A 21,676-nucleotide genomic window follows, 5' to 3' on the forward strand; every position below is an offset into this window, starting at 1 on the left:
GAAATGCTCATTAACATAAGTGAATAATAAGAAGGTTTACAGCATAAACCTGCAGGACTGTTGGAAAACCATCCCCATAGTCTAACTTAAGGTGGTGGAGAGAAGCCAAGAGTGTGAAATGCTGAAATCACAGCCAATTACTTTTTTTTCTCCTAGGACTATATTCCATAGTCCTGTGTCTTCGATTTTATTCTATAACATACAAAAATCCAAGGCCAATAAATGAGTAGATGCCTCTTAACCTTTGACTGATAGTTTACATACACACACACACACACACACACACACACACACATACACAGACAACTTACGAAAGCAGTCAGGGAAATGGTCATAGCCCTGTGCACAGGACTGACAGTTGAGTCCGGTGAAGTTGGGCTTACAGTAGCAGCGGCCAGTCAGATCCTCACAATTCCCATCAGTAAAGGGAGTCTGGCAGTTGCAGGCTGCAGAACCACAGGAAGATGAAGATTATAAAAATAAACATACGAAAAAGGAGGTGATTGAAGCCCATATAGAGGAGGGAAGGCTTCAGACTAAGAGACGTGAGCGACAACTTACAGGAACAGGCCAATGAGGAATCCAAAGGATGTTCGGGTGACCTGTAGTAACCAGGTATGCAGCGCTCACAGTTGATGCCTGTTGTGTGGTGCTAACAAAAAAAAAAACATACAAATGCATAAATAAATACAGCCTTGATCCAAATATAAGATGACCACTATTTTTACAATTTTTTTATTATATTTGGTACAATACACCAATACCATGTTTTTATGACAACCCTGAATGGAAGACAGCACCACTTTTCAGAAAAAATGACTGTTAAATATGGGTTTATATTTTAATATTTATTATCATAAAGTGCAGGTACCAGGTTGAGAGTGCAGATAGGCAGAATGCTCACAGATTGCTCATTTGTTACACGGTTCTTATGGGTTATGGGCTACCTGGCATTCCACGCAAACTCCGCCTCCCCTGTACTCGCCGTGCACATCCATGCTGGTGCTCCTCTGATCCACTTCTGGGTTGTAGTAGCACTCGTCTGAGTGCTTGTTGCAGTTGCATGCTGCAGGGAGAACCGGATAACTTAGTGCTCTCAAGTGCTCTTAAAGTGCGGTACAGAATGATACATGAGACATTAAAACATTTTACAAAAAAAAATTCAATTCTAAACAAAATTCAATTCTAAGCAAAAAGGACAAAATCCTCCTGGTGTGTCTAATATGCAAAGACAACATCACCACAAAGAAACACACCCAGAAACACTCACACACGCTGAACAAACAGAACGGGAGGTCTGGCGGGGGAATCTGAGTCCCCACGCACTCCCAACACAAGAGTGCAGGATCAGATGAGAAACGAATCAAGGTGCATAACCACAAAATGAAACAGACACAAAGGAAGAAGGAAAAGAAAAGGAAGCGTTACACACAGCTCTTTACCTTGTGTCTAAACCCAGCAATTAAAGCTTAAAGTTAAAAAGAGAACACACTTTAACACCTGACAGGTGCTGCATTCATGTCTCTAGCAGTGGATTAAGATCTGGTAATGAAATATTACAAAGATGAATGACGGTGGGGCCTTTTATCTGAGCTGCAGTTTAATGACAGGAATCATCAAAAAAAACCACACAGAATAAAGGCTTCCATTCATAAGGCTTCTGAAACCGTCTGCAATGGTTCTCCAACAGCCATTTACCCAGTAGCTGTGTTAGCCCAAGTTTCATCTGACGGGTTGGACGATTGAATCAATTACCTTTACTGATGCAACAGCCTAAAACTTTGTCCAAAAATCTTTCACTTAACCTTTCATCAACAATATTAATACCCAGCTCTATCTCATATTAAATTAAGTTTTATTTCTGAATAACTGTATACCATAAACGTGGCCGACACATTGAAAAGCAGTATTTTTTTCTTCTTCAGGGTATGAGTCTCTGTTTTTACTCATCTGAGCTCTTGAACGGATGTTATGATGTCTGTCTGCAAGCCCAGAAGCCCAGGAAGCCTTAAAAGCTCATTATTTCTGGATGAAAGTGTTTGGTGGGCGAGGTTTGAGGGGGCTGTGCTTGGAAGTGTTCAGATTTTTTTTTTATTATTGTGAATGCAGGACTACTACAAGCACAGTAGCCCCGATTAACCAAATATGTTACTATTCTTATAACGGCCGGACAAAGCTGCACATGATTCCCGACACTATCAGCTTTCAGCTGCATTGGGGGCGAGTGTACAGAAAACCAGGTCCTCTTATCAACCCTCTGATGTCTGAAACTGGCACCAGGTCACCCCCACGGCAAGAACTTCATCTGCCTCTGTTTGCTTGGACAACACGATCTGAGACAATGAGGGAGGTGGGTATATGTTTAACTTGGCCAGACAGCACACAGAGCACTTAATTGCCTCTGTAGGTTTAGTCCGTCTCGCTGGAGGAGGTGAAACCTGCGCTTGCGATTATTGTACAGCTTCATCAAGAAAAGGGGGAAAGATCAGAGCAGTCAACGTGTGTGTGTTGACCTCTAAATCTAGTAAATGAAGGTGGTTGAGTCACAATCAGGTGAAAGAACCTGAAGCAAGGGCCGAGAGCAGGTAAACTCACGTTCACATTCGTTGGCGCTGTCTGTGGTCGCTGGTTGCCATGGCAATTGGTTGAACCCAGAACAGCAGCGATCACACGATGGACCACATGTGTTGTGTTTACAGTCACACTGCAGCCTTTCAAAAAAAGGAAAAGGTAAAACATTTAAAAACAAAAATACAAGCAGCATCTTCACGATTGCAACAGACTTTCTAAATTGAGATATACTAAGCTGCAGCAGAGCACACGGTGACACAACGAAATGTGTCCTCTGCTTTTAACCCATCACCCTTGGTGAGCAGTGGGCAGCCAGGACAGGCCCCCGGGGAGCAGTCTGTGGGGACTGTGCTTTGTGGATCAGGATTCTTCTGATTGCAGGGCCGCTTCCTTAACCGCTACGCCACCACTGCCCTAATTTCTACGTTTAATGAAAATCATTCTAAATATCAATGCTTTTCAGAGCCTAATAAGAGCATTCAGCTGCTTACTTAGAATGGAACAAAAATTAGTCCTTGTGGTTTGGGAGGGTTGAGGATGGGTCTAATTCCTTTTAAATCTAAAACCTAAAGCAATTTTTATCAATATGCCTAGCACATGTAATACGCATTTCACTGCAACCTAAACGGCTGAAAGTAAACTGAAAAGTATGCAATATGTAATATAAATGGCGAAAGGACGAGTAACGAGAAAGTAAACATTCCAGCCTGCGTTTGCCTAGAACTGTCCTATTACAAGCCTCCACTGTTCGATTCCAGCATAGATATGAAGTTTCACCACAAACACCTGCATGTTTCAACACAGATATACTGTGACAAAAGCATTGAAAAAAAAAACCTGCGTGAAGCATTAACCTGGAACTCAGATACGGTGGCCATGGAGGCCACGGAGGCCACGGTGCTACGCAACTCAGACCAGATCCAGAGCTGAGACCAAGTCTGAAACGGAACACTTTTTCACGGCCCTTTATGTGAAAGGGAAAAGAAACACACACACACACAACAGCAAGAGCTTGAATTCCACCCAGAGACCTGGGTAAAACTATCTAGGAAGTGATGACATGCTTCAGCTAACACAATTATACACATCTGACACAACGGCCCCGCCCACAGCTCCGGTATCCCTCACTATCAAAACTGTTTAAAAGCGGCAGGCAGGTGTTTAAACAGGATGACGAATGTCCCATCAGTCGGGTGGCACGTCATCTAATTATCCAATCCTCAGTGTTGCGTTAATCCGGCGGCACCGTGGCCAAACGCCAAATTGCTCGTGGAAAAAATGCGAGGATCACGGTTAGCAGCTGCGGGGATGATACTTAAGACACAAACGACCTGTAAATACATTTTGCCGTACGAATAGAAACACAACTTGGTCCAAACACAGGACCAACCTTGATTCAATGATTTTGTTTGGATTCGACTGGTGAACATGTGTGGCACTTTACCCTGCTGGAAAATAAAATGGACTGTAGGCACAAAAATTTAATTTTTAAACTATTTCACAACAAAATCAGGTACTTGTGTGCATGTAAGCAGATTACATAATCTTCAATTGCAATACATTCAATCAAATTGAAATAAATCACCATTGTCTGCACTACCCTGCATTCGTATTATAAAAAAAGAACCGTTCAAGTGCTGTCTTTGTCTCTTTACTGGGAAGAGACAGAGTCACATCCTGTGAGCCTTCATGGCAGGGGCCTTTTGTAGAGTGCTCGATGAGGCTGTCAGTCAGCCGCACTCACTGAGCACACGCCTGGTTAACCTCGGTGTGACATGAGTGGTTGAAAATGCTCAGAAAAAGGCAAGCCTCCAACCGCCACATTGTTGAGGTTCACTAACGGCCTAATCCCTCATTAGAGGTCACACGCGGCGCAAAAGGCTAACCTTCCAAAAAGCTCCTCCTGGGCTGCACCGTGAACCTGGGCCGTGCTTCCAAGAAAACATCCGGAACTCATTAAGCCCCCAACCTGCCCCCTCCTCACCACTACTATTATGACCATTGTGGCAGAGTCTTCAGGCTGATGCTGACCTTCGAACCCTGCACTTGTGCAAAGTCACAAGGGGCACATCATTTGATTGTAGGCCCGTCTTGGGTTTAAACACCTCATTGAAAATGCAGTTTAAGGGGCTGCAAAACTTTCAGACTAAAGACATCTGTTTTTATCTGAGAGGTTCAGGTACACCCACCCCCACTTCACAGAGGCCTGGGAACACCGATAAATGTCCACATATGCACGCAGTTGGCCAGAAACTGAAACCAGACAAACATCCAGACACAGACCTAAGGACAAGGAGATCGGCTTATGAAGAAATGCACATCCACGATGTGTTTAATATATTCTCCTGTGTAATATCAGTCCCAGTAACGAAAGGGGAGGGAGGTGCGGCAGCACCTGACGGTTTTCTGGCACTCGTGCTCATATAAAACACACACCTAAAGGTCTCGGAATCCCAAGAATGGCGGGACGGGCTAACAAACCGTTTATCAGCCGGAACACACGAAAGAAATTGTGGATAGTGTGATTTCTTCATCAGTCTCTGGTGTAAACGAAAGAAGGCCTAGCGCATTCCCGCACTCTTAAACAAACCACCTGCCTCGGCTGCCCGTGTCCGTGTTGAGGGCTCAGAGTTTCTTATTAACCTCAGGGACTGAGCCATTAAAATGCAGAGGGCTGTGGAGGTGAAACACGTTCTTATTCCGCCCTCATTCACCACCACAGCAACTTTTATACAAAATCAAATGACTTCAGTATTCATCTGGGTACAACATTTCAACTTTCAATAAGTGTCCTCCTTGTAACTAAGACTAGGATTTTTTTTTTTATTCCTGTGTTGCTCTGGATGTGAAGACTGAACCTTGTGGGTTTTTTTTTTTCTTCAAAATGGAAAAACGTGAACTCTAAATATGCAGGGTGAAGCAGGTTCCTACAAATGTCTCCAGAGGTGTATGACAGAATGAATGGAAACATACATTGTGCAAGCAAGAACCTGCATGGAGAAGGGCTGCTGACAGTTATGTTCAACAAACACACACACACACAAATCACTTTATATACAATCAAACATCACACATTTAATCCCAAACCAAAAATGGTCCTGCTACTGTAGTATGCAGCCAAGGATAAAAATGAGTACAACTTACTTGAACGGGTCATTGGGGTCCTGGGCATTGCAGGCTTCCGCGTGGCCATTGCACACGCAGCGACCTCCAATGCTGATGTCCTTTATACTGTAATAATACTACAAGAGGAAAAGTGGGTTTAATTACACACGCCAGACTAAGCAGGATAATTAAAATGAATGGAGAGAACAATTATAGGAACCAACTTGCTGTTATCTAGCTTATTAAAGAAACATCCTTTGTGGAATACCCCTCAAGCGTATTGCATAACTATTGGAAGTAGTAGAAGTACAGGAGTCAGACATCAGATCAACATTAATCTTACACATGCAGATGTCGGGCCAGTTTCAACCACAAACTGAAATGAAAAGGCCTGTCTGTCTGTCTGTCTGATAAGACGACATCTGTCAGGCTGGGGATGTGGGACATGTATTCCAACATTCCAGTAAATGTGAACCAGGTAACTGTGTATGTGTTCAGTTGAGTGTGCACTACTGTTTAAATACACATTGGTGTATGTGTGTCTGTGTGGGAGTGGGAACCCACCCTGCGTGTGACTGTGGGGTCTCTCAAGGCTTTTCCCATCAGATGGCCCAGCAGTGTGTTTGTGCGCAGAAAGCGTAGTCTGATGTTGGTGGCCTTAGTGAACTCCCTCAGTACTGGCGAGTATGAGAAATTCATAGCCCCAGGACGTCCATTCACCAGAGACACCACAATCTGACAACATAACACAGAGTGAAAAAACTCACTATCCAGTCCTGCATCGTTTTTAATTTACTAATTTACGGAGACTTCCAGATTCCGCTTCAGATTTATTCGTCACATGCATAGTTATACCAATATGCAGTGAAAAACAGCCCCCAGACTGTACTCCAGTAGAAAGAGAAAAAGAAAGTGAAGTGATTGTCACATGTGATACACAGCAGCACAGCACACGGTGCACACAGTGAAATTTGTCCTCTGCATTTATCCCCATCACCCTTGGTGAGCAGTGGGCAGCCATGACAGGCGCCAGGGGAGCAGTGTGCAGGAATGGTACTTTGCTCAGTGGCACCTCAGTGGCACCTTGGCGGATTGGGATTCGAACCAGCAACCTTCTGATTACGGGGCCGCTTCCTTAACTGCTAGGCCACCACTGCCCCTAAACAGACAATGTACTCCTTACTGGAGTATAGTCTGGGGGCTGATTTTTTATCCCCCCCCTCCTCCAGTAATTCTGTTTTTCTGTTCTTCCGATGCATTTCCGATGCATGTTGTACAGGTATAACCATGCACGTGATTAATAGATCTGAATCTGGAAGACTTCTGTCTCTGTTTATTAGGCTTTTAAAATGCATGAATTGATAAAATGATATCTGACACTATTATCCATTCGCAAATAACAAGCCAGTTACGCAGAATAAACTCAAGAAGGTTACAGACTTCCACTGGGAAGGAGAGCTCGTTTTTGAAGTTCGGCACTCGCCAGCATACCTCTCCGTTTTCCAATGGCACAATACGGGAGTACTCTGTGGTGCAGATGACATCATCATCATGGCTGATCCGCTCAATGGTTCTCTGGCCAAAGCGCTCAATGCAGTCCCGCTTGGAAGCTGGAGAAAAAGGGCAAGATGATGACATGATGACCAGCATAACACAAGGTAATGCAACAAGCCTGAGTCTATTACCAGTCAAAACTTTGGATGCTTCTATTCATTTATAGGTCTTGCATATTTTCAATACAGAACAAAACTGAAGACACAGGACTATGAAATAACACACATGAGGTTATGTAGTAAACAAACAACAAAAAATGCAGACAAAAAAAAGCAAGTAGATTTTGCTGTGATGGCAGCATTTCACATGCTTGGCTTCCCTCAACCACCTTAAGTTAGACGATGTGGATGGTTTCCTGAAGACATTCCTGAAGGTTTTTGCTGAACACTTTCTTATTCACTCATGTCAATGAGTATCTCATGAAGCATCACTTGATGCAGTCATGAATGTAAAAAGAGGTGAATCTAAAATAACAGGTTCATCAAACATACTTATCCTGCTACAAAAACTACAAAATATTTTCTTGCATAGGTTACTCCATCTTAGTCTCCATAACCGGCACATAGTAGGTGCGTCCAAACTTTTGACTGGCAGTGTACTCTGTAATGATGTGGTAATTCGGGTGCTTGAACGCGGCATAGCTGGATCACCACATTACTGCCGACTATATAGACTGGTTCAAAATGTTGAGGAAGTTAAATAAAGCAAAGAGATGGCAGTCATGGCAACTGCATCATCATTATTTAGAACCATTGCTTTCCCAGCCTAGACATAAACATACATTTTTTACCTGTGCAATAAATGAATGAGTTTCTATCAGGAAACAACTGTCTTGTTGATGCAGGTTACTCTGCCCCTTGCTGACAGCTACACACAATCTTAACATGGTGCAATAATCTGGGATTAAAATGAGTCAATGTTATAAAAAGTCTGTATGAAAGGAATTTCAATGGAACTTTATTAAGTACCTAGTAGCCAACATGGAGCCAATTAACCTCACAGCTATTTGACTGACAGTATCACAAGCAGACCAAGGCCTGACTAGTAAAGGGGTCACAGACCACAAGCGTAGCAGTTTCCTGCAAATCTCCACCACATATTACTCTAAAGGGTCAATTCAGTGTGATTTCCAAATGCCACTGATTTATATCCGTAGACATAATAGCTGGAATGTGTTTGGACAAATTTGCTCCAGTGAGAGTTTGCCGCAGCTGCTTAAAATTTTAAATCTTAAAACACTTCATTCCCCTGAACATAACAGGATGTGTTACAACCCCCTTTGTAAAGGTGGGTGCACACACCCGCATTTCTTTCTTTTCTTTTTTTTCATGTGTCCATGTTGAGTGTGTGATTCACATGTTGTTGTGTGTGCCTTCTGCAATGCATTGGTGCTGTGTGTTGGAGTGTGTGTTTGTGTGGGTGGGGGGGTGTTGAGACCCTATGGGCTCTTCCAGCCAGGGCCTGTTCACAAGGGTTGTGGTGGGATGGCAAACATGCCTGGAATGTTCCAGGCTCCCACCTGTAATGACAGTTGCTGCCGTCTTCTTCTAGTCTTAATCCCACCGCAAATACGCTAAGGATACACACTATATTTCTCTCTAGATCACAAAACCCACGTCATTTACATATAATCACAGTGGACACATTTTTTTTAAAAATTAAAAAACAGAGACCTTGGCAGTGGTGCTCAGAACAGATAAGATAGCCTTCATAACATGCAAATTATTTCTGGCTTTTTTTGTGTTTACACACAATTCTCTTTTACAAAGAATTCATAAATTCACTGTTACGATGGGGTGGAATGTAGGTCCACCACAACAACGCAGCATTATCATCTTCAGGGTTGTGATAATGTCTTTCAATGTTTTGCTTTGTTTCTTTGCAGTCATACGATTCTCTTGCTCTTATCAGTTTTAATGGCCTTTGCAAGGATTCCTAAACAAGACAAAAACATTTCTTGCACTTTACAATCAATGTAAAAACTAGTATCTGACACCCTTTTAAAGAAATCAATGAATTAATGGAATTAATAATTAATACAAGGCTGCATTTCAAGATTCAATTTTGAATAGCATGAGAGAGCAGTATAAATATTTCTGACACGGGGTCCTACTCACAGGCAAAGAACTGCCAAGGCTGGTAATTCTTTCCGAAGTCAATAGAGCGCTCAAGAACCCAGAGGTCCGGTCGTGGAGAATTAGCAAACTTGATGAGCACATAGGCCACGTGGAAGAGCTGTGGAGGAGAAGAATTTCATTTCTATGTTAATGCACCATTTTAACCTGCAAAATAACTTTCATTAAGATAACTGAGAGAGAATTATTGCACATGAAAAAAACTATGGCAATATCACTGGTATATGGCATCCCATAAAAATGAGTAACCAAAAGAAATGACATAAAATCCTTCATCCTGTTTAGTTAAGACTTTGGTGGAGAGTTCATTTGTTCATCAGGGTTAACAGATGTTCTCTCAAGGTGGCTGAAACAAAGAGAAAATCTAAACAAGAGCCTGAGTCGGGTTTCACTGTTTCTGCTAGATGCTTGTTCACATCACTCCATCATCATATGTAGGCCTGTTCACAACAAGACCCCCAAAGGACCACCAAGGAATACATGCAATGTGTGCATATTAAATGCATTACGATGCTGAAAAGTACAAAATCTGATGCATTTGCAGAAAAAAAATTGCGACCCTTGAATGTAATCAGACCTGACCTCAGAACTATGTCTCGTTGCTCTCGGTCTGATATCACTCTTTTTGCCCGGCTCTTCATGAAATCTCTATATATCTTCTGAAGCCAGCTGCTTTGGCACAGCGTCCCTGGTACACTGGCACTGGACATTTTCCCATGGGTACAGCTTCATTTCAGCAAACAGACAGACTTCCTCCCAGCAATCTCTACAGTGCTTGTCCCATGAATTTCAATGGAACAACTCTCAAATGCCGTGTGTCTACAGGTTAAAGGTATTTATTGTACCCCTTCAGACCACATGCACACAGGACGTGTGCATAACAAGACAAAAAAATGAGACACAACAGAGAACACATCAGTGCTAGACCCTTTCGCTAGACACCTTCCCAAAATAAACTTCAATTAGTTCTGTCCTTTCCTAAAGCAGCAACGGACACTTGGCCCCAATACTTTCTGAGCATTTTTTATTTACAATTTGGCAGCTTATGTTCTCCGGAGTGATGCTGTTCTCCACTGCTTTAAGATGTCGATCATTGAAAAACCCCCATTAGGTAGGACCTGACCTGCAAATTCCATTCGTGTAATAACTCATAACCCAAGTATTTCTTAAACAGCAAGTTTTTTAGCTTGTATCAGAAGATCAAGGCTTCTTTGTAAAACATCCATCATTATTCAGTGAAAACTGAAAGAACATAAAAAGGTGTCAGTAAGCGTCATTTTCATTCTGAAGCTGTTCCTTTTTATTTTGATGGGTTATTTTCACTTGTACATCATACAGGCCTAAAGATCCGAGGAAAAAAAAACCTGTTTAAAATAAGAAATCCGGTAAGATTCTCCAGGTGTTGCCTTGTTAATGCCCTTTCTCTTTCTTTTATGAAATGGGTTGAGGGTTAAGAACGGCACTTCCTCCCAGAATCCTTCTGCTGTGCTGCACTGACAGCCACGTATTAGCCTGTTCAATCCTCAGAATCCTCCTCCAGTAGATCCACAAAGATCCAAAGGGAATGTTTTAAGATCCAGGCAGTGTGCAGATTTCACGAACAAAAGCAAAACCTGTAGAAGATTATGGGTGGTGAGGAGAGAGCTGAAGGCCACTGCTGAGTGAAAGACAGTCTTTTTTGCACCAGGACACATGCAACTTGTAACCCTTCAAAGGTCTGAACTGAACACAGAGTTATGCACGAGTGACAGGGACAGAGTGCAGGATTGGGGTCCTCCAAAATGATCTGACCTGGCAGAGGATAATAGGAATCAAAAAGAAAGGACAAATTCAGGGGTTCTCCTCCGTCTGATTCCATACTGGCAGGACTGGCGGACTGCACTGCACCTGAGATGCTGTTGACAGGATCTTCATTCCAGCCCTCTTTCAATAGACTGGGCTAACGGTCCAGCCCAGATAAAGAGGGCTCAGTAAAGGCCATCTGGGCTCCAGTCCATGTGGCTCGAGCGAGCTCTGTCGGTTCGGACAAGCTAAAGTGTTTATGGTTGTGGTTGGCATTGCAAGGTCAGCCTCTCTAAATATTTAGTTAGTGCGTATCGGTCAGGCAGGTTGCTCTGATAATGTGGCCCTGGCTGGAGAATTGCCAGAGAATGGACTTAGTGTCCAAAAATACATGCATCTCCGAACTTCATGAGAAAGTGGAGAAGCATGATGCTCTTCTGACAGTCAGCTGACTCAGATATGCCATGTACCCATACTGAGTGATGGAGACCAGGACTAGGTGCCGAATCCAGGCATTCCTGCTGTCAATTCCAATTGACACCCATCCCATGTGCTTTGCTCCACAAAGGCCCATTTCTACAAGCCCAACCTTGCAAGGCTTTGGTTGCACGAGGTGCAAATTACGATACCATGGCCTACAAATGTCCATCCTGGTCAGTTCCCTCCGGGATCAGTGACCGAACTCATTCTTGTGTTAGCCTCACATTCCTCCCTCAGGTAACCATAGAGATAAGCACAGAAGCACAGAAGCCCAAGGGCACACCACAAGAACGTGATTGACAGGGTGGCCTGAGCAGTGCACGTAATGACCCTGTGCCTGTGTACACAGGCCCAGACCAGGCCTAGTCAGCTGTCAGACAGGTGCTGCATGTTTCCTTCCCTTGGAATTACCAAAAATTTCAATTTTGGGTTATTTTGAACTATTGTCTTCAGAGGGTTGACAAAAAATCAAAGATTTACACTTAAATTTGCAGCATTTGGGAGACGGTCTTATCCAGAGTGACTTCCATAAATGACTCATAATGCATATCCAAGTACTAAATGTCTAAGGCTGTCAAGTTTGTACAATTTTAGCACATTAATTTTCATGCAGATAATTTCAATTCATGATATTCTTGTCTGCTCATTTTACCATTATTTTACAGTAAAAAATGTTCATCACTCTGGAAAATGATGAAAAAAAATTATGAAATATTCCTACATTTTTACACCAATAAACAGAAATTATTTTAACATTTATACATAAATAATTGTAGTCAGCTAAAATTGTCACAATTAGGTAGAAGTCCACAGCAAAGACTACCCAACAGTACAATAAACGTATTAGTGGATACCATGAACCACTCTACTTTTACCATTCTGTTTGATCACAACCAGTGCCAAACTTGTCCCTTGCAATAACCTGTTTTAGCATAGAAATGTTTCTAGAACCTGTTAGAGCTTTCTGTAAATGGATTTAACTAACTAAAAATGTTGCTGAGACACAGAAATAGCTCCAAAAGAAGCCCAGCTGGAGGCTGAGGACCGATAAAGACTTGTCTTGACACCACCCAGTCTGACAGATGTTGAGTGTGAGAAAGGAAAGGAGGTTCATCCAGCGTCCTGTGGACTCCTTCTCTCCTACGCTTCCTGAGCTCTGCCATCGATGATGGACAGGGGCTAATCTGAAGGCGTCAAGAATTCCAACTGGCTGATCCTCAGCAGAGACATCTCCTCAGACGCTGAGATGAATGCTATCTTGAATAATGTGCCGTTTGAGGAGGGAGGGGACCCGGTGGAAACTGTAACCTTGGTCACAGCTGTTTCCATCAGTTCAGCCAGCACAAGCTACATCTGTCTGTGTGCTGGTCCGTCAGTCCGTGGAACCGTCCTGACAGCGGTTCCACAGAGACAGCTGCAACCCCCTTAGATACCCTTGTGGAGGTCGGACATGCACACAGGGGATATGAGACCCAGGAAAGAAACAAACCTGAAATCATTCCGGGGATTTGAAAGAAAGCTATGCTGGTGATTGATGGTGTGATGCTGATCACATAGAAACCTAAATTTCTTCATAGGTTTAAACTTCACAGATCACATTTTTGTGACCCGAGAAAAGTGAGGCATCCTCTTCATTTATAGAAATAAATAGTTAAAACAAGAATGAGGAAGTTGCATGTGTGAGTGCTGTTAATCATAGGGCCCATCCCATTTTAAACTCAATAAAGATCATGCTCTGGGGGACAGAAAAAAATTCCATACCATCACAAAGGGCCGGTACTTTCTCTTCTTCAAGACATAGAGAACTACAGGTCGTTTCTATTTATTATTCACGTAAATCCTGAGGACGCCTCACATTGCTCTAGTGAACATGTCCCACGCGTAGTGCGTGGCGTTGCCCTTTAGTGCCAAAAAAGTGCCCCGTGTTTGTAAATCTATATTCGCAATATAGATGGACATTTTTGGTGGAGTGAGCGGGGTTCTTCAGAGATGAACTCTAGGCCAACAGCTATCAGATCAAGAGCTGACACGCCCTGCCTGCTAAATCCCAGACATAATCCACGACCGTGACAAAATATGAGGAGGAGAGGATAACCTGCTGCATAACTGATCGCCAAGCCTCTTGTTGAAATACAAAACACAGACAGGCTTAACACCACATTAAGCACTACTGTTGACCTCCTGTTCCTGAACCTGTTCAAACTTCTAGTTTTAACAGTTCAGTTGGATGCACAGAGAAGAGTCATTTTAAACTCATACAGTTAATGGTAGGCTTTAGAGAAAAATATATTTCAAATAATGACAATCTTTTATTTCATTTGAGTAAATACAACTACGCAGAGAAATTTTATGCCAAAAATAGAGCAATTAGGTTGCAAATCTAGACATAAATCTTAATATCTATGCCGCACAGATACCCAGTTTTAGCAGTGTGATGTCCTTGAGTGTTCTGTGAAGGGTTTATCAGTTCCTAAGGACAGACAAAATGGGGTTGGTTACGCATACTGGTGTGTGTGTGTGTGTGTGTGTGTGTGTATGTGCTTGGGGATTAGTAGAGTTAAAAAGTCCCCTATAGCATAGTCTGTTCACACCTGTTCCATTTACACTTCATGGTAAAGTGTGTAAGTGTGGCAACTTTGGACATTGCAGGGGGCTCTGAATGCTGATTAGTGGCCCACTGAAAACAGATGCCAGGTCTACAGCGCCAGAGACAGCGGAGCTACAAATTCCATGCAGAATTACACATCTTAAAACATGCTCATCACCTGGGAACCTGTGGCCCTACAGTCAGCTCCATTCCACATACTTCCCAACACTGATAATCTTTCTTATTCTAACGATTCTAATCCAATTTAATAAATCAAGGTACTGGTCAAGCAATCAAAGAGAGCAAACTAAAAACTCTATAAACCATCCATGGAAACTTATCATTCAAAATACGCAGTTTTTTGAAAATCAATACAGTACTGAAAAAAAAATCTAATATTATGGTATTGAAACCCCTAATGTTGAATTCATTCAAATGTAATTTTTTAACTCATTTATTAACAAACTAAACACCTTTCCCACAGATGATGTCCAGAACATCAGAACTTCTGTTTGTGGGAAAATCTGTGGGTGTTTTTCAGAGTCCAGATGCTGTTCAGACTCCACTAATTAGACAGCGGCGCATCTTATCAGTTTTCTGTTCCACCTGTTTTCTCAGAAAGACACGCCTCCTCTAAAAAGGAGACTCATTTCTCACAGTAAAACTGAGTAACACTTAAAAAAAAGAATAAGAGCGCGGCTGAACAGTGATTCGGAGGCCTCTAATTACTCCAGGAACTTGAATACACACAGCAGGAGGCAAGAGACAAGCTGCTTTATGTTGTGGAATTATTCACACCACTTGGCACCCTGACTCAAACACACACACACACACTTGAGCATGCACAGCGAAAAGAAGTGAGAAAGACGGGGAGATGAGAGACAAGGACAGGCGACAGGAGGTGCTGGATGGGAAGAAGGCTGACAAAGAGAGAAGAAAAGGACAGAAACCCTTGGGGACAGACAGCGGTGCCTGAGGTGATGAATATCCCTTTGTGAATCTCTTTCCCAATCTGAAACATCACGGCTTTCAGGTTGAGCCCCCACTCGCGGGTTGTGTTACAGCGTAGACTCTCCTGTGGTTTCAAACACACTCCATAGTAACACAAGCTGATGATTTCATTGCCAACAAAAACCCTCCTCGCACCATGCTGCCCACACCTGGCATGGCTACACACACACACACACACACACACACACACACACACCCGTGAGTTAGAGAAAACTTCAAAGCATGACAATTATTACAGAGTTACAAATATATCAGAGGGAACACACAGGATGATTGGGTGAATATGTTCATGGTGGATGTGCTAATCCTCACCTTCGATGCAGGAGCCACTAAGTGCATCAGTTTGAAGCAGACAAACAAATGATTGGATCATTAAACCTCACCTACGCATTATAATAACTACAATTGTATGATGTTGGAAAAAAGTTGAACTGTTGTGCTAGTACAGCTAAAACCAGACTATTGAAATTTTATTGAATTGAAAGTAAAAAGTGAAAGGGATTGTCACTGTGATACACATTTGTGAGCAGTGGGCAGGCATGAAAGGAGAGAAGCGCGCGGGGAGAAGCGCATGGGAGCGGTCAAGGATTGGCACCGTATGGGCACAATCTGGGTGTGTTTGTCAGTGGCACCCAGCGTTTTGGGATTTGAACCCACAACCTTTTGGTTACAAGTCCGCTTCCTCACCCGTTACGACAGCTAATTCTGCATGTATACATTCGATTGGACCCAAACTGGTTTAGGCGTTCTGCACATGCTCCACTATTTTTTCTACAATAATACATTTATAATGTTTAATAGTAGATGTTGAATTGTCACCTCCAACCTCACCCAGGTTCCTATTGAACTTAACCCAAATTGTGAGGTAGCTGGAGCATTTCCCAGCAATCCCGTTGCAAGGGCAAGGAGGAGAATAAAAAAACAGTAAAGTGGCATGGGAACAGGACCTTAACATTGTACTTACTGTGGAGAGCTGGCAACAGTGTCTATAATTTTCTTTTTATTCCATCCTTCCTTTTTTTGCTGTATGATGGATGGGTTTGAGGGTAGGAGAGGTGGTGGTGGTGGTGGGTATAAAAAAAAAAAAAAAAAAAAAAAAAAAAACTCCAGGCTGAACCTCTTGGCCCGACCACACCAGGGCTGATTTAGTGTCACCAATTGACCTTTTGATTCAGGGTGAACAAGACAAAACCAAACCACAGACAGCCAGACTTTACGCAGAATTAGCAGCAGATGGAGAGCTTAAAACAATGTCACATCATCTGATATCTAATTACACCCCACAAGTGCCCCGTAGCAAGTGCAGGAAAACACGACACGCCACAGCAGATGTGGTGAGCACGGAGCGACAGAGATTTACTGCTGGACCCAAAGACCTCAATCTGTAGCTCATTAGTTCACGCCGAGAGGCAGTGCTGAGTCGTGACGATGAGGTGCACCAGCATCGGGCTCCTTCTAGAGAGCATTACGATACCTGTTTCATAAAGTCCCAGGTGAGTTCAACTAATAAAGAGAGCTACAGCCCCTCTGCGTGAACGGACTGAACGGACGAGTGAGTGACTGATGGCGAGCAGGTACAAAGTAGGGCTTTATTAACCCTGAGTTGCTGAGCAACCAGACCTTCGAAAAGCTGGTTAGAACCAGACAATCTTTAAAAAAAGGAAAAAAGAAAATGTGGCCCACACCACTGCATTTTTTTCCCTTCCTTTGCTGATGGTGCCACATGAACTCACTATCAACTGCTAGGGAAAATGAAAGCCGGGTTGCCAGGGACGACAGCACTGAGGACTGGGGTGCCCGGTGGCCCCCAAAGAATTAACTTGGATTTAACTTTTTAATAATGTGAGAATTGGGACTCAATTTATTGCCCTCAATATTCCCTTAAGTTATATATTTACACATTGAATTGCATGTAGCTTCACATGCTCAAGTTTAATCCTTTATTATTAATCTTAATTAGAAACGGATAAAGCATTGTAAAAAACAAATTACTCAACAAGACTTTTTTGGGATTCATTTCAAACGGAGCGACTTTTTTTTCCTGCGCACAGAGCAGCGCTTCGTGCAGCTGAGATGGTGCCAGACTAATCGGTCACTACAGATGTACTGATTAACCAGGCACAATCCCCTCTCTGTGGCGACTGTAAAAGAAGCCAGGGCACCAGCAGGGACAGAGATAAGCACCGGGACGGACCTCCAGATCCAGGCCCCCCTCCTGATTCCACTGACTTGCAAGGAGACATGGAGAAAGGGATGGGACCTTCACAGTATTCATGGGGGACATAACATAAGACAGTACACTGCGTAACGCTCATTGGTGGGGATATTTTGTTGCCATGGTTTGGATCCATTTGTCCTCCAACAGACTGCAATGAGCACAGAAACTCTTACTTTCCATACTTCCTTTTTTTGAGTTGTCTGACTTTCAACCCGGTTCTCGGGAAACTCAATTCCGAAACAGCTCGAGGTCCAATTGCACCAGTGCGTTGGGAGCTGTGTGGTGACCAACGCATTTTGACCACAAGCCCTGGTCTGACTGAGGGGCTACAATTTAGCACCCTGTGGGTAAAAGGTCACTTCCAAACACTTCCAATCCTCACCAAAAAGGTCGCACCACTTCCCCCCATGTCTAAAGGTCCCAAATTCTCCACTGGGGAGAGGAAGGAAAAGCAATGCACACACAGCAGTCAATGTTGACCCGGCAAAACCAACATTTACCCTCACATTAACAAGGGCGGCCAGTCTTTTTGTCTTTCCTTTTCATGTGCCCTTAAGAGTTTGGGGCAATCAATCACACTCAGGGCTGAAAAAAAAAATCTTTAATCAGAAGTATGGGACTAAAAGATGAAAACATCTTTTGAGTATGAATCGTTCTTCAGTGTGTTGGTGATGCAAGGAGCGAGAATCCTGGCCAAATGTGAAAGCCTATTTTTAAGTCCATTTCCATTCTCAGGAACATAAAGGCTCATTGTGTGAGGGTCGGACTCATTTGCATTAGGCTATTCCTGACATGGATTGCTGAGATCCGGGGTCCAGGATGCATTTATGGTGGCATAAAATTACAAATGTCCATATGTAGAAACAAAATACCCACTGATCATCAGAGGAAATGCTGAATTATCTCAAAGCAATTTTAAAAAGAAAAAAATGCAGGCTAATGCAGGTACCCGCCCCAATACACCAACCACAGCTAAAAGGTGTTGCCCTCACACACCCCAAAAATATGCCTGTGTATGAGCGATACCCAAAACAAAAGCCGCAATCCGGGCAGCAGCCCATTTCTCTTAGCCCAAACATCTCGGCCCGAACAAAACAGTCCTGTTCTGTCACAGCTCTTCAAAAAACACACCCGCTGCATCCTGACATGCTCCCATAGATGGTTTCCTCTCCCCAAATGTGTTCAGTGACACCAGGCTGACCATGGTGTGTGTGTGTGTGTGTGTGTGTGTGTGTGGTCTCCCTGTGGGCCGTCTGGACAGCTGACCCCTGAGGGACGGCGTTGCAGCTAGATAAAGAGCTGCCACTTCGCATCTCGTTCTCCGACTGACCAGGGCTTTTCTTTGTCTTGGCTTTATCACCTGAGGTCTTTAAGGGCATCTGAGACACACAAGCACACACACAAGCAAGCTCAAAGACACTCGATGAAGGCTGAGACAAAGGACAAAATGCAAACGCTTCCATTCTCTGTGGCCTGGGCACACAGCAAGGACAGCGTGTTTCAACAGGTACAGATTCCTGTGCGCCGCTACCCTGAAGCACAGCCGTTTCAGCACCCTCGGGTGCCCCCCATTCTATACATTTCTATCAGCCTTTACAACTAAAACCTCACTCATATGAGTTCTTTCACAAATGTACCTGATATTACAAAGGAAAAATCAGGCCTTCGTGGTTGTGCTGGCGGGGAAACTGGATGCTCTCGTCAGGGCCAGTCCTCCACCAAGGCCCCCTGCCTCCACCTACCTCAGATTTAATACCTAAAACCTTCAAGGTTCCTCAGTGCTAATGAGCCATCTCCCTCCTCTCCCACACAGGCATCTCCTCTTCAAAACGGCCTTCAGCTCCAACAAATACAATTCCATATTTTACTTCTACTTAGAGGTTAAAAAAGAGTACATTTTCAGGAGGAAACATAAAATGAACCCAACAGCACTGAGCAACAGTTGCTAAAAGAGAAAAAAAATTTGATTTGATTTTTGATCAACAATCTATATACCACCTGTCACACATGAATATCGTAATAAAACGTATAACATGATTTGTTCAGCTTATTTCTCATAGACCGAGAGCATGAATCAGTGGCACCAGACGAAATTCAATCCCACAGACCTGCCACGTTTACTGAGCATTTGAACAGCTGAGCCAGCGGCAGAGTCGTGTTGTGTACCCTACACAAAGGGGAATCCGGCACTGATGACACCAGGACAACACAGCGGTTTAACTTCCCAACACTGCACCGTGTGACACAGTATAATAAGTAGTGTGACTCTGTGTCAGTGCTGTCGTGCTGAGCACACATCCAGCTATGCAGCACCCAGTAGTGTGTCCAGGTCTGATATGGGGGGGTCCCACAGCTGCAGCAGGCTTTTGCAGGTTTTTAGAACACTAATGTAGACACTGATGCTGATCAGTCACACGCTGAGATGAACGTTTGGGTTCTTTGCAGCCCCGTGCAGCATGTTGGATATCACTTCAATAGCTGAAGTGATGCTAGAAATATAAAATAATCAGTTTTATTCGCCATTTAAGTGACCAACTAAATAACAACTCTTGTTCTCTTTGTGTCCTTGGTGGGATTAAAGATCCATGCCTGTTTCACTTGGAAGATTCCCCTCTGCAGGCCTCTCAGCCTCCATAGCTGCATCTCTCCTATTAAGGTCACTGTGACCAGCCCTCTTTCTCCATCCAGAATTTACTTCCATCCCTCTCTGTCCTTCTTGCCCCTCACCCCGCTAATAGGTCCCATTTTCCTGCTCAGTAAACCCCAAGAAAGAAACAAAACGGTGCGGGGGGGGTGAAGGCTATGTGTCGGTACAGTATTCTGTGTGTGTGTGTGTGTGTGTCTGTGTGTGTGTGAGAGAGAGTGTGTCAGGGAGCGCTCTGACAAGGCAGCTTCAGTTTAAACAGAGGGAGGAGAAGGGATGATGAGTCACAGACGAGTCAGACAGACAAGAAGGGGGACAGAGGGGAGACACGTGAAGGCCGACCAGACAGAGCGGGGAAAAGATGAGCAAGAAAGTATGAGACAGCAACCGCTTACATTGGCTAAATGCTCAGCGGAGCACCACTAACACCACATCAGAGCTGAATCAGAACTGAAAGTAAGTGAACAAGAAAGTACTGGCTAGTACTACTCGATGTCAACATGGTGGACATATCCCCCGCCCTGACAGACACTAAAATTAAGCCCTCAGAGAGACGTTCACAATTCAGTACATCATTTCAATACACTTGTCATCATTTTCTTCTTCTAATACTTTCAGCAAATTCCGTTAGGAATCACCAGCAGATCAACCATAATTTTCTTTTTAAAATATAAAGTCTTATGGCATGAAAATATATTTAATGTAGAAGTAGTACAAAAAATGTACAGAAGGTTAAACTTGAGGTATGCTTATGCTTGTGCACTTCTGTAATACTGCATTAACAACCAAATGTGCAGATATTTTATTTTCAGTTCATTTCAGTTTGCAGACAGGAGAAACTGACGTTTCAGCATGAAAATATGACAAATGATACTACTTTATCTAAAAGTAGTATCTATTTCATTTCTGCATTTTTTCTGAAGCATACTTTATTTTTTGCATTGCAATGCTTTTTCCATCTACTTTACACAAAAGTACAATAACAGGCATAGTGTATTCCAGGTGTCTAGTCCTGTACATTAAATCAATAATTTGGGGTACAAGGACGTTTTTTTAATATCTTCAGAGGAGGAAGTGCACACAAAGAACATGCGGCGCACACAAAGGAGAACACTGTGATGTCAGGTATGCAGGCCACACACGGGGCACCTCATATCTGAGACAGTACGGCATCCACCGGAAAAAAAGAAGTGTTATTACTGCTGTCTGCTGTTCATAACTCATATCTAACCCTCTCAACGTTCTACACTGGCTTCAACAGTAAAGGTGACTTTAAACAAACAGGAATGTTATAAGTCTCACTGTGTAGACAGCTTCAGATGTGACAGACTGTAATGTAAAATAAAAGGTCATGCATGTGAGAGAGCGCAGGGCAGGGAACCCCGAGCTCAATAAATGGCAATTCTGGCAAGGACATGTACAATCATAACATCAACCTATGACCAGACCTAAAATGTGAGGAACAGAACAGGCCGGAATTTATGTCACTCCCCTGGCTGAGCAGTGAGACCAACACATGAGACCAACAGCAACCCACTCGCTCACTTTTGGTGAAAAACGTCATACTGATCCTCGCAATAGCGTCTCGC

At 43.3% G+C, this 21,676-nt stretch overlaps 1 protein-coding gene across 2 annotated transcripts in view; it reads right to left on the minus strand.

Moving 5' to 3' along the window:
• lama5 (laminin, alpha 5) overlaps window positions 1–21,676 on the minus strand; it is a 53,880-nt gene that overhangs the window by 28,044 nt on the left and 4,160 nt on the right. For both annotated transcript variants that reach the window (XM_028993542.1, XM_028993541.1), the window contains exons 3-10: window positions 9,348–9,465; window positions 7,168–7,286; window positions 6,241–6,411; window positions 5,716–5,813; window positions 2,596–2,711; window positions 948–1,066; window positions 562–652; window positions 312–446 (exon numbers count right to left, since the gene is read on the minus strand). In XM_028993542.1, coding sequence (XP_028849375.1) covers window positions 312–446; window positions 562–652; window positions 948–1,066; window positions 2,596–2,711; window positions 5,716–5,813; window positions 6,241–6,411; window positions 7,168–7,286; window positions 9,348–9,465 — 967 coding nt within the window. The remainder of the gene's footprint in view (window positions 1–311; window positions 447–561; window positions 653–947; window positions 1,067–2,595; window positions 2,712–5,715; window positions 5,814–6,240; window positions 6,412–7,167; window positions 7,287–9,347; window positions 9,466–21,676) is intronic.

This window comes from Denticeps clupeoides, chromosome 10 (genome assembly GCF_900700375.1).
Source record: "Denticeps clupeoides chromosome 10, fDenClu1.1, whole genome shotgun sequence".
NCBI lineage: Eukaryota > Metazoa > Chordata > Actinopteri > Clupeiformes > Denticipitidae > Denticeps > Denticeps clupeoides.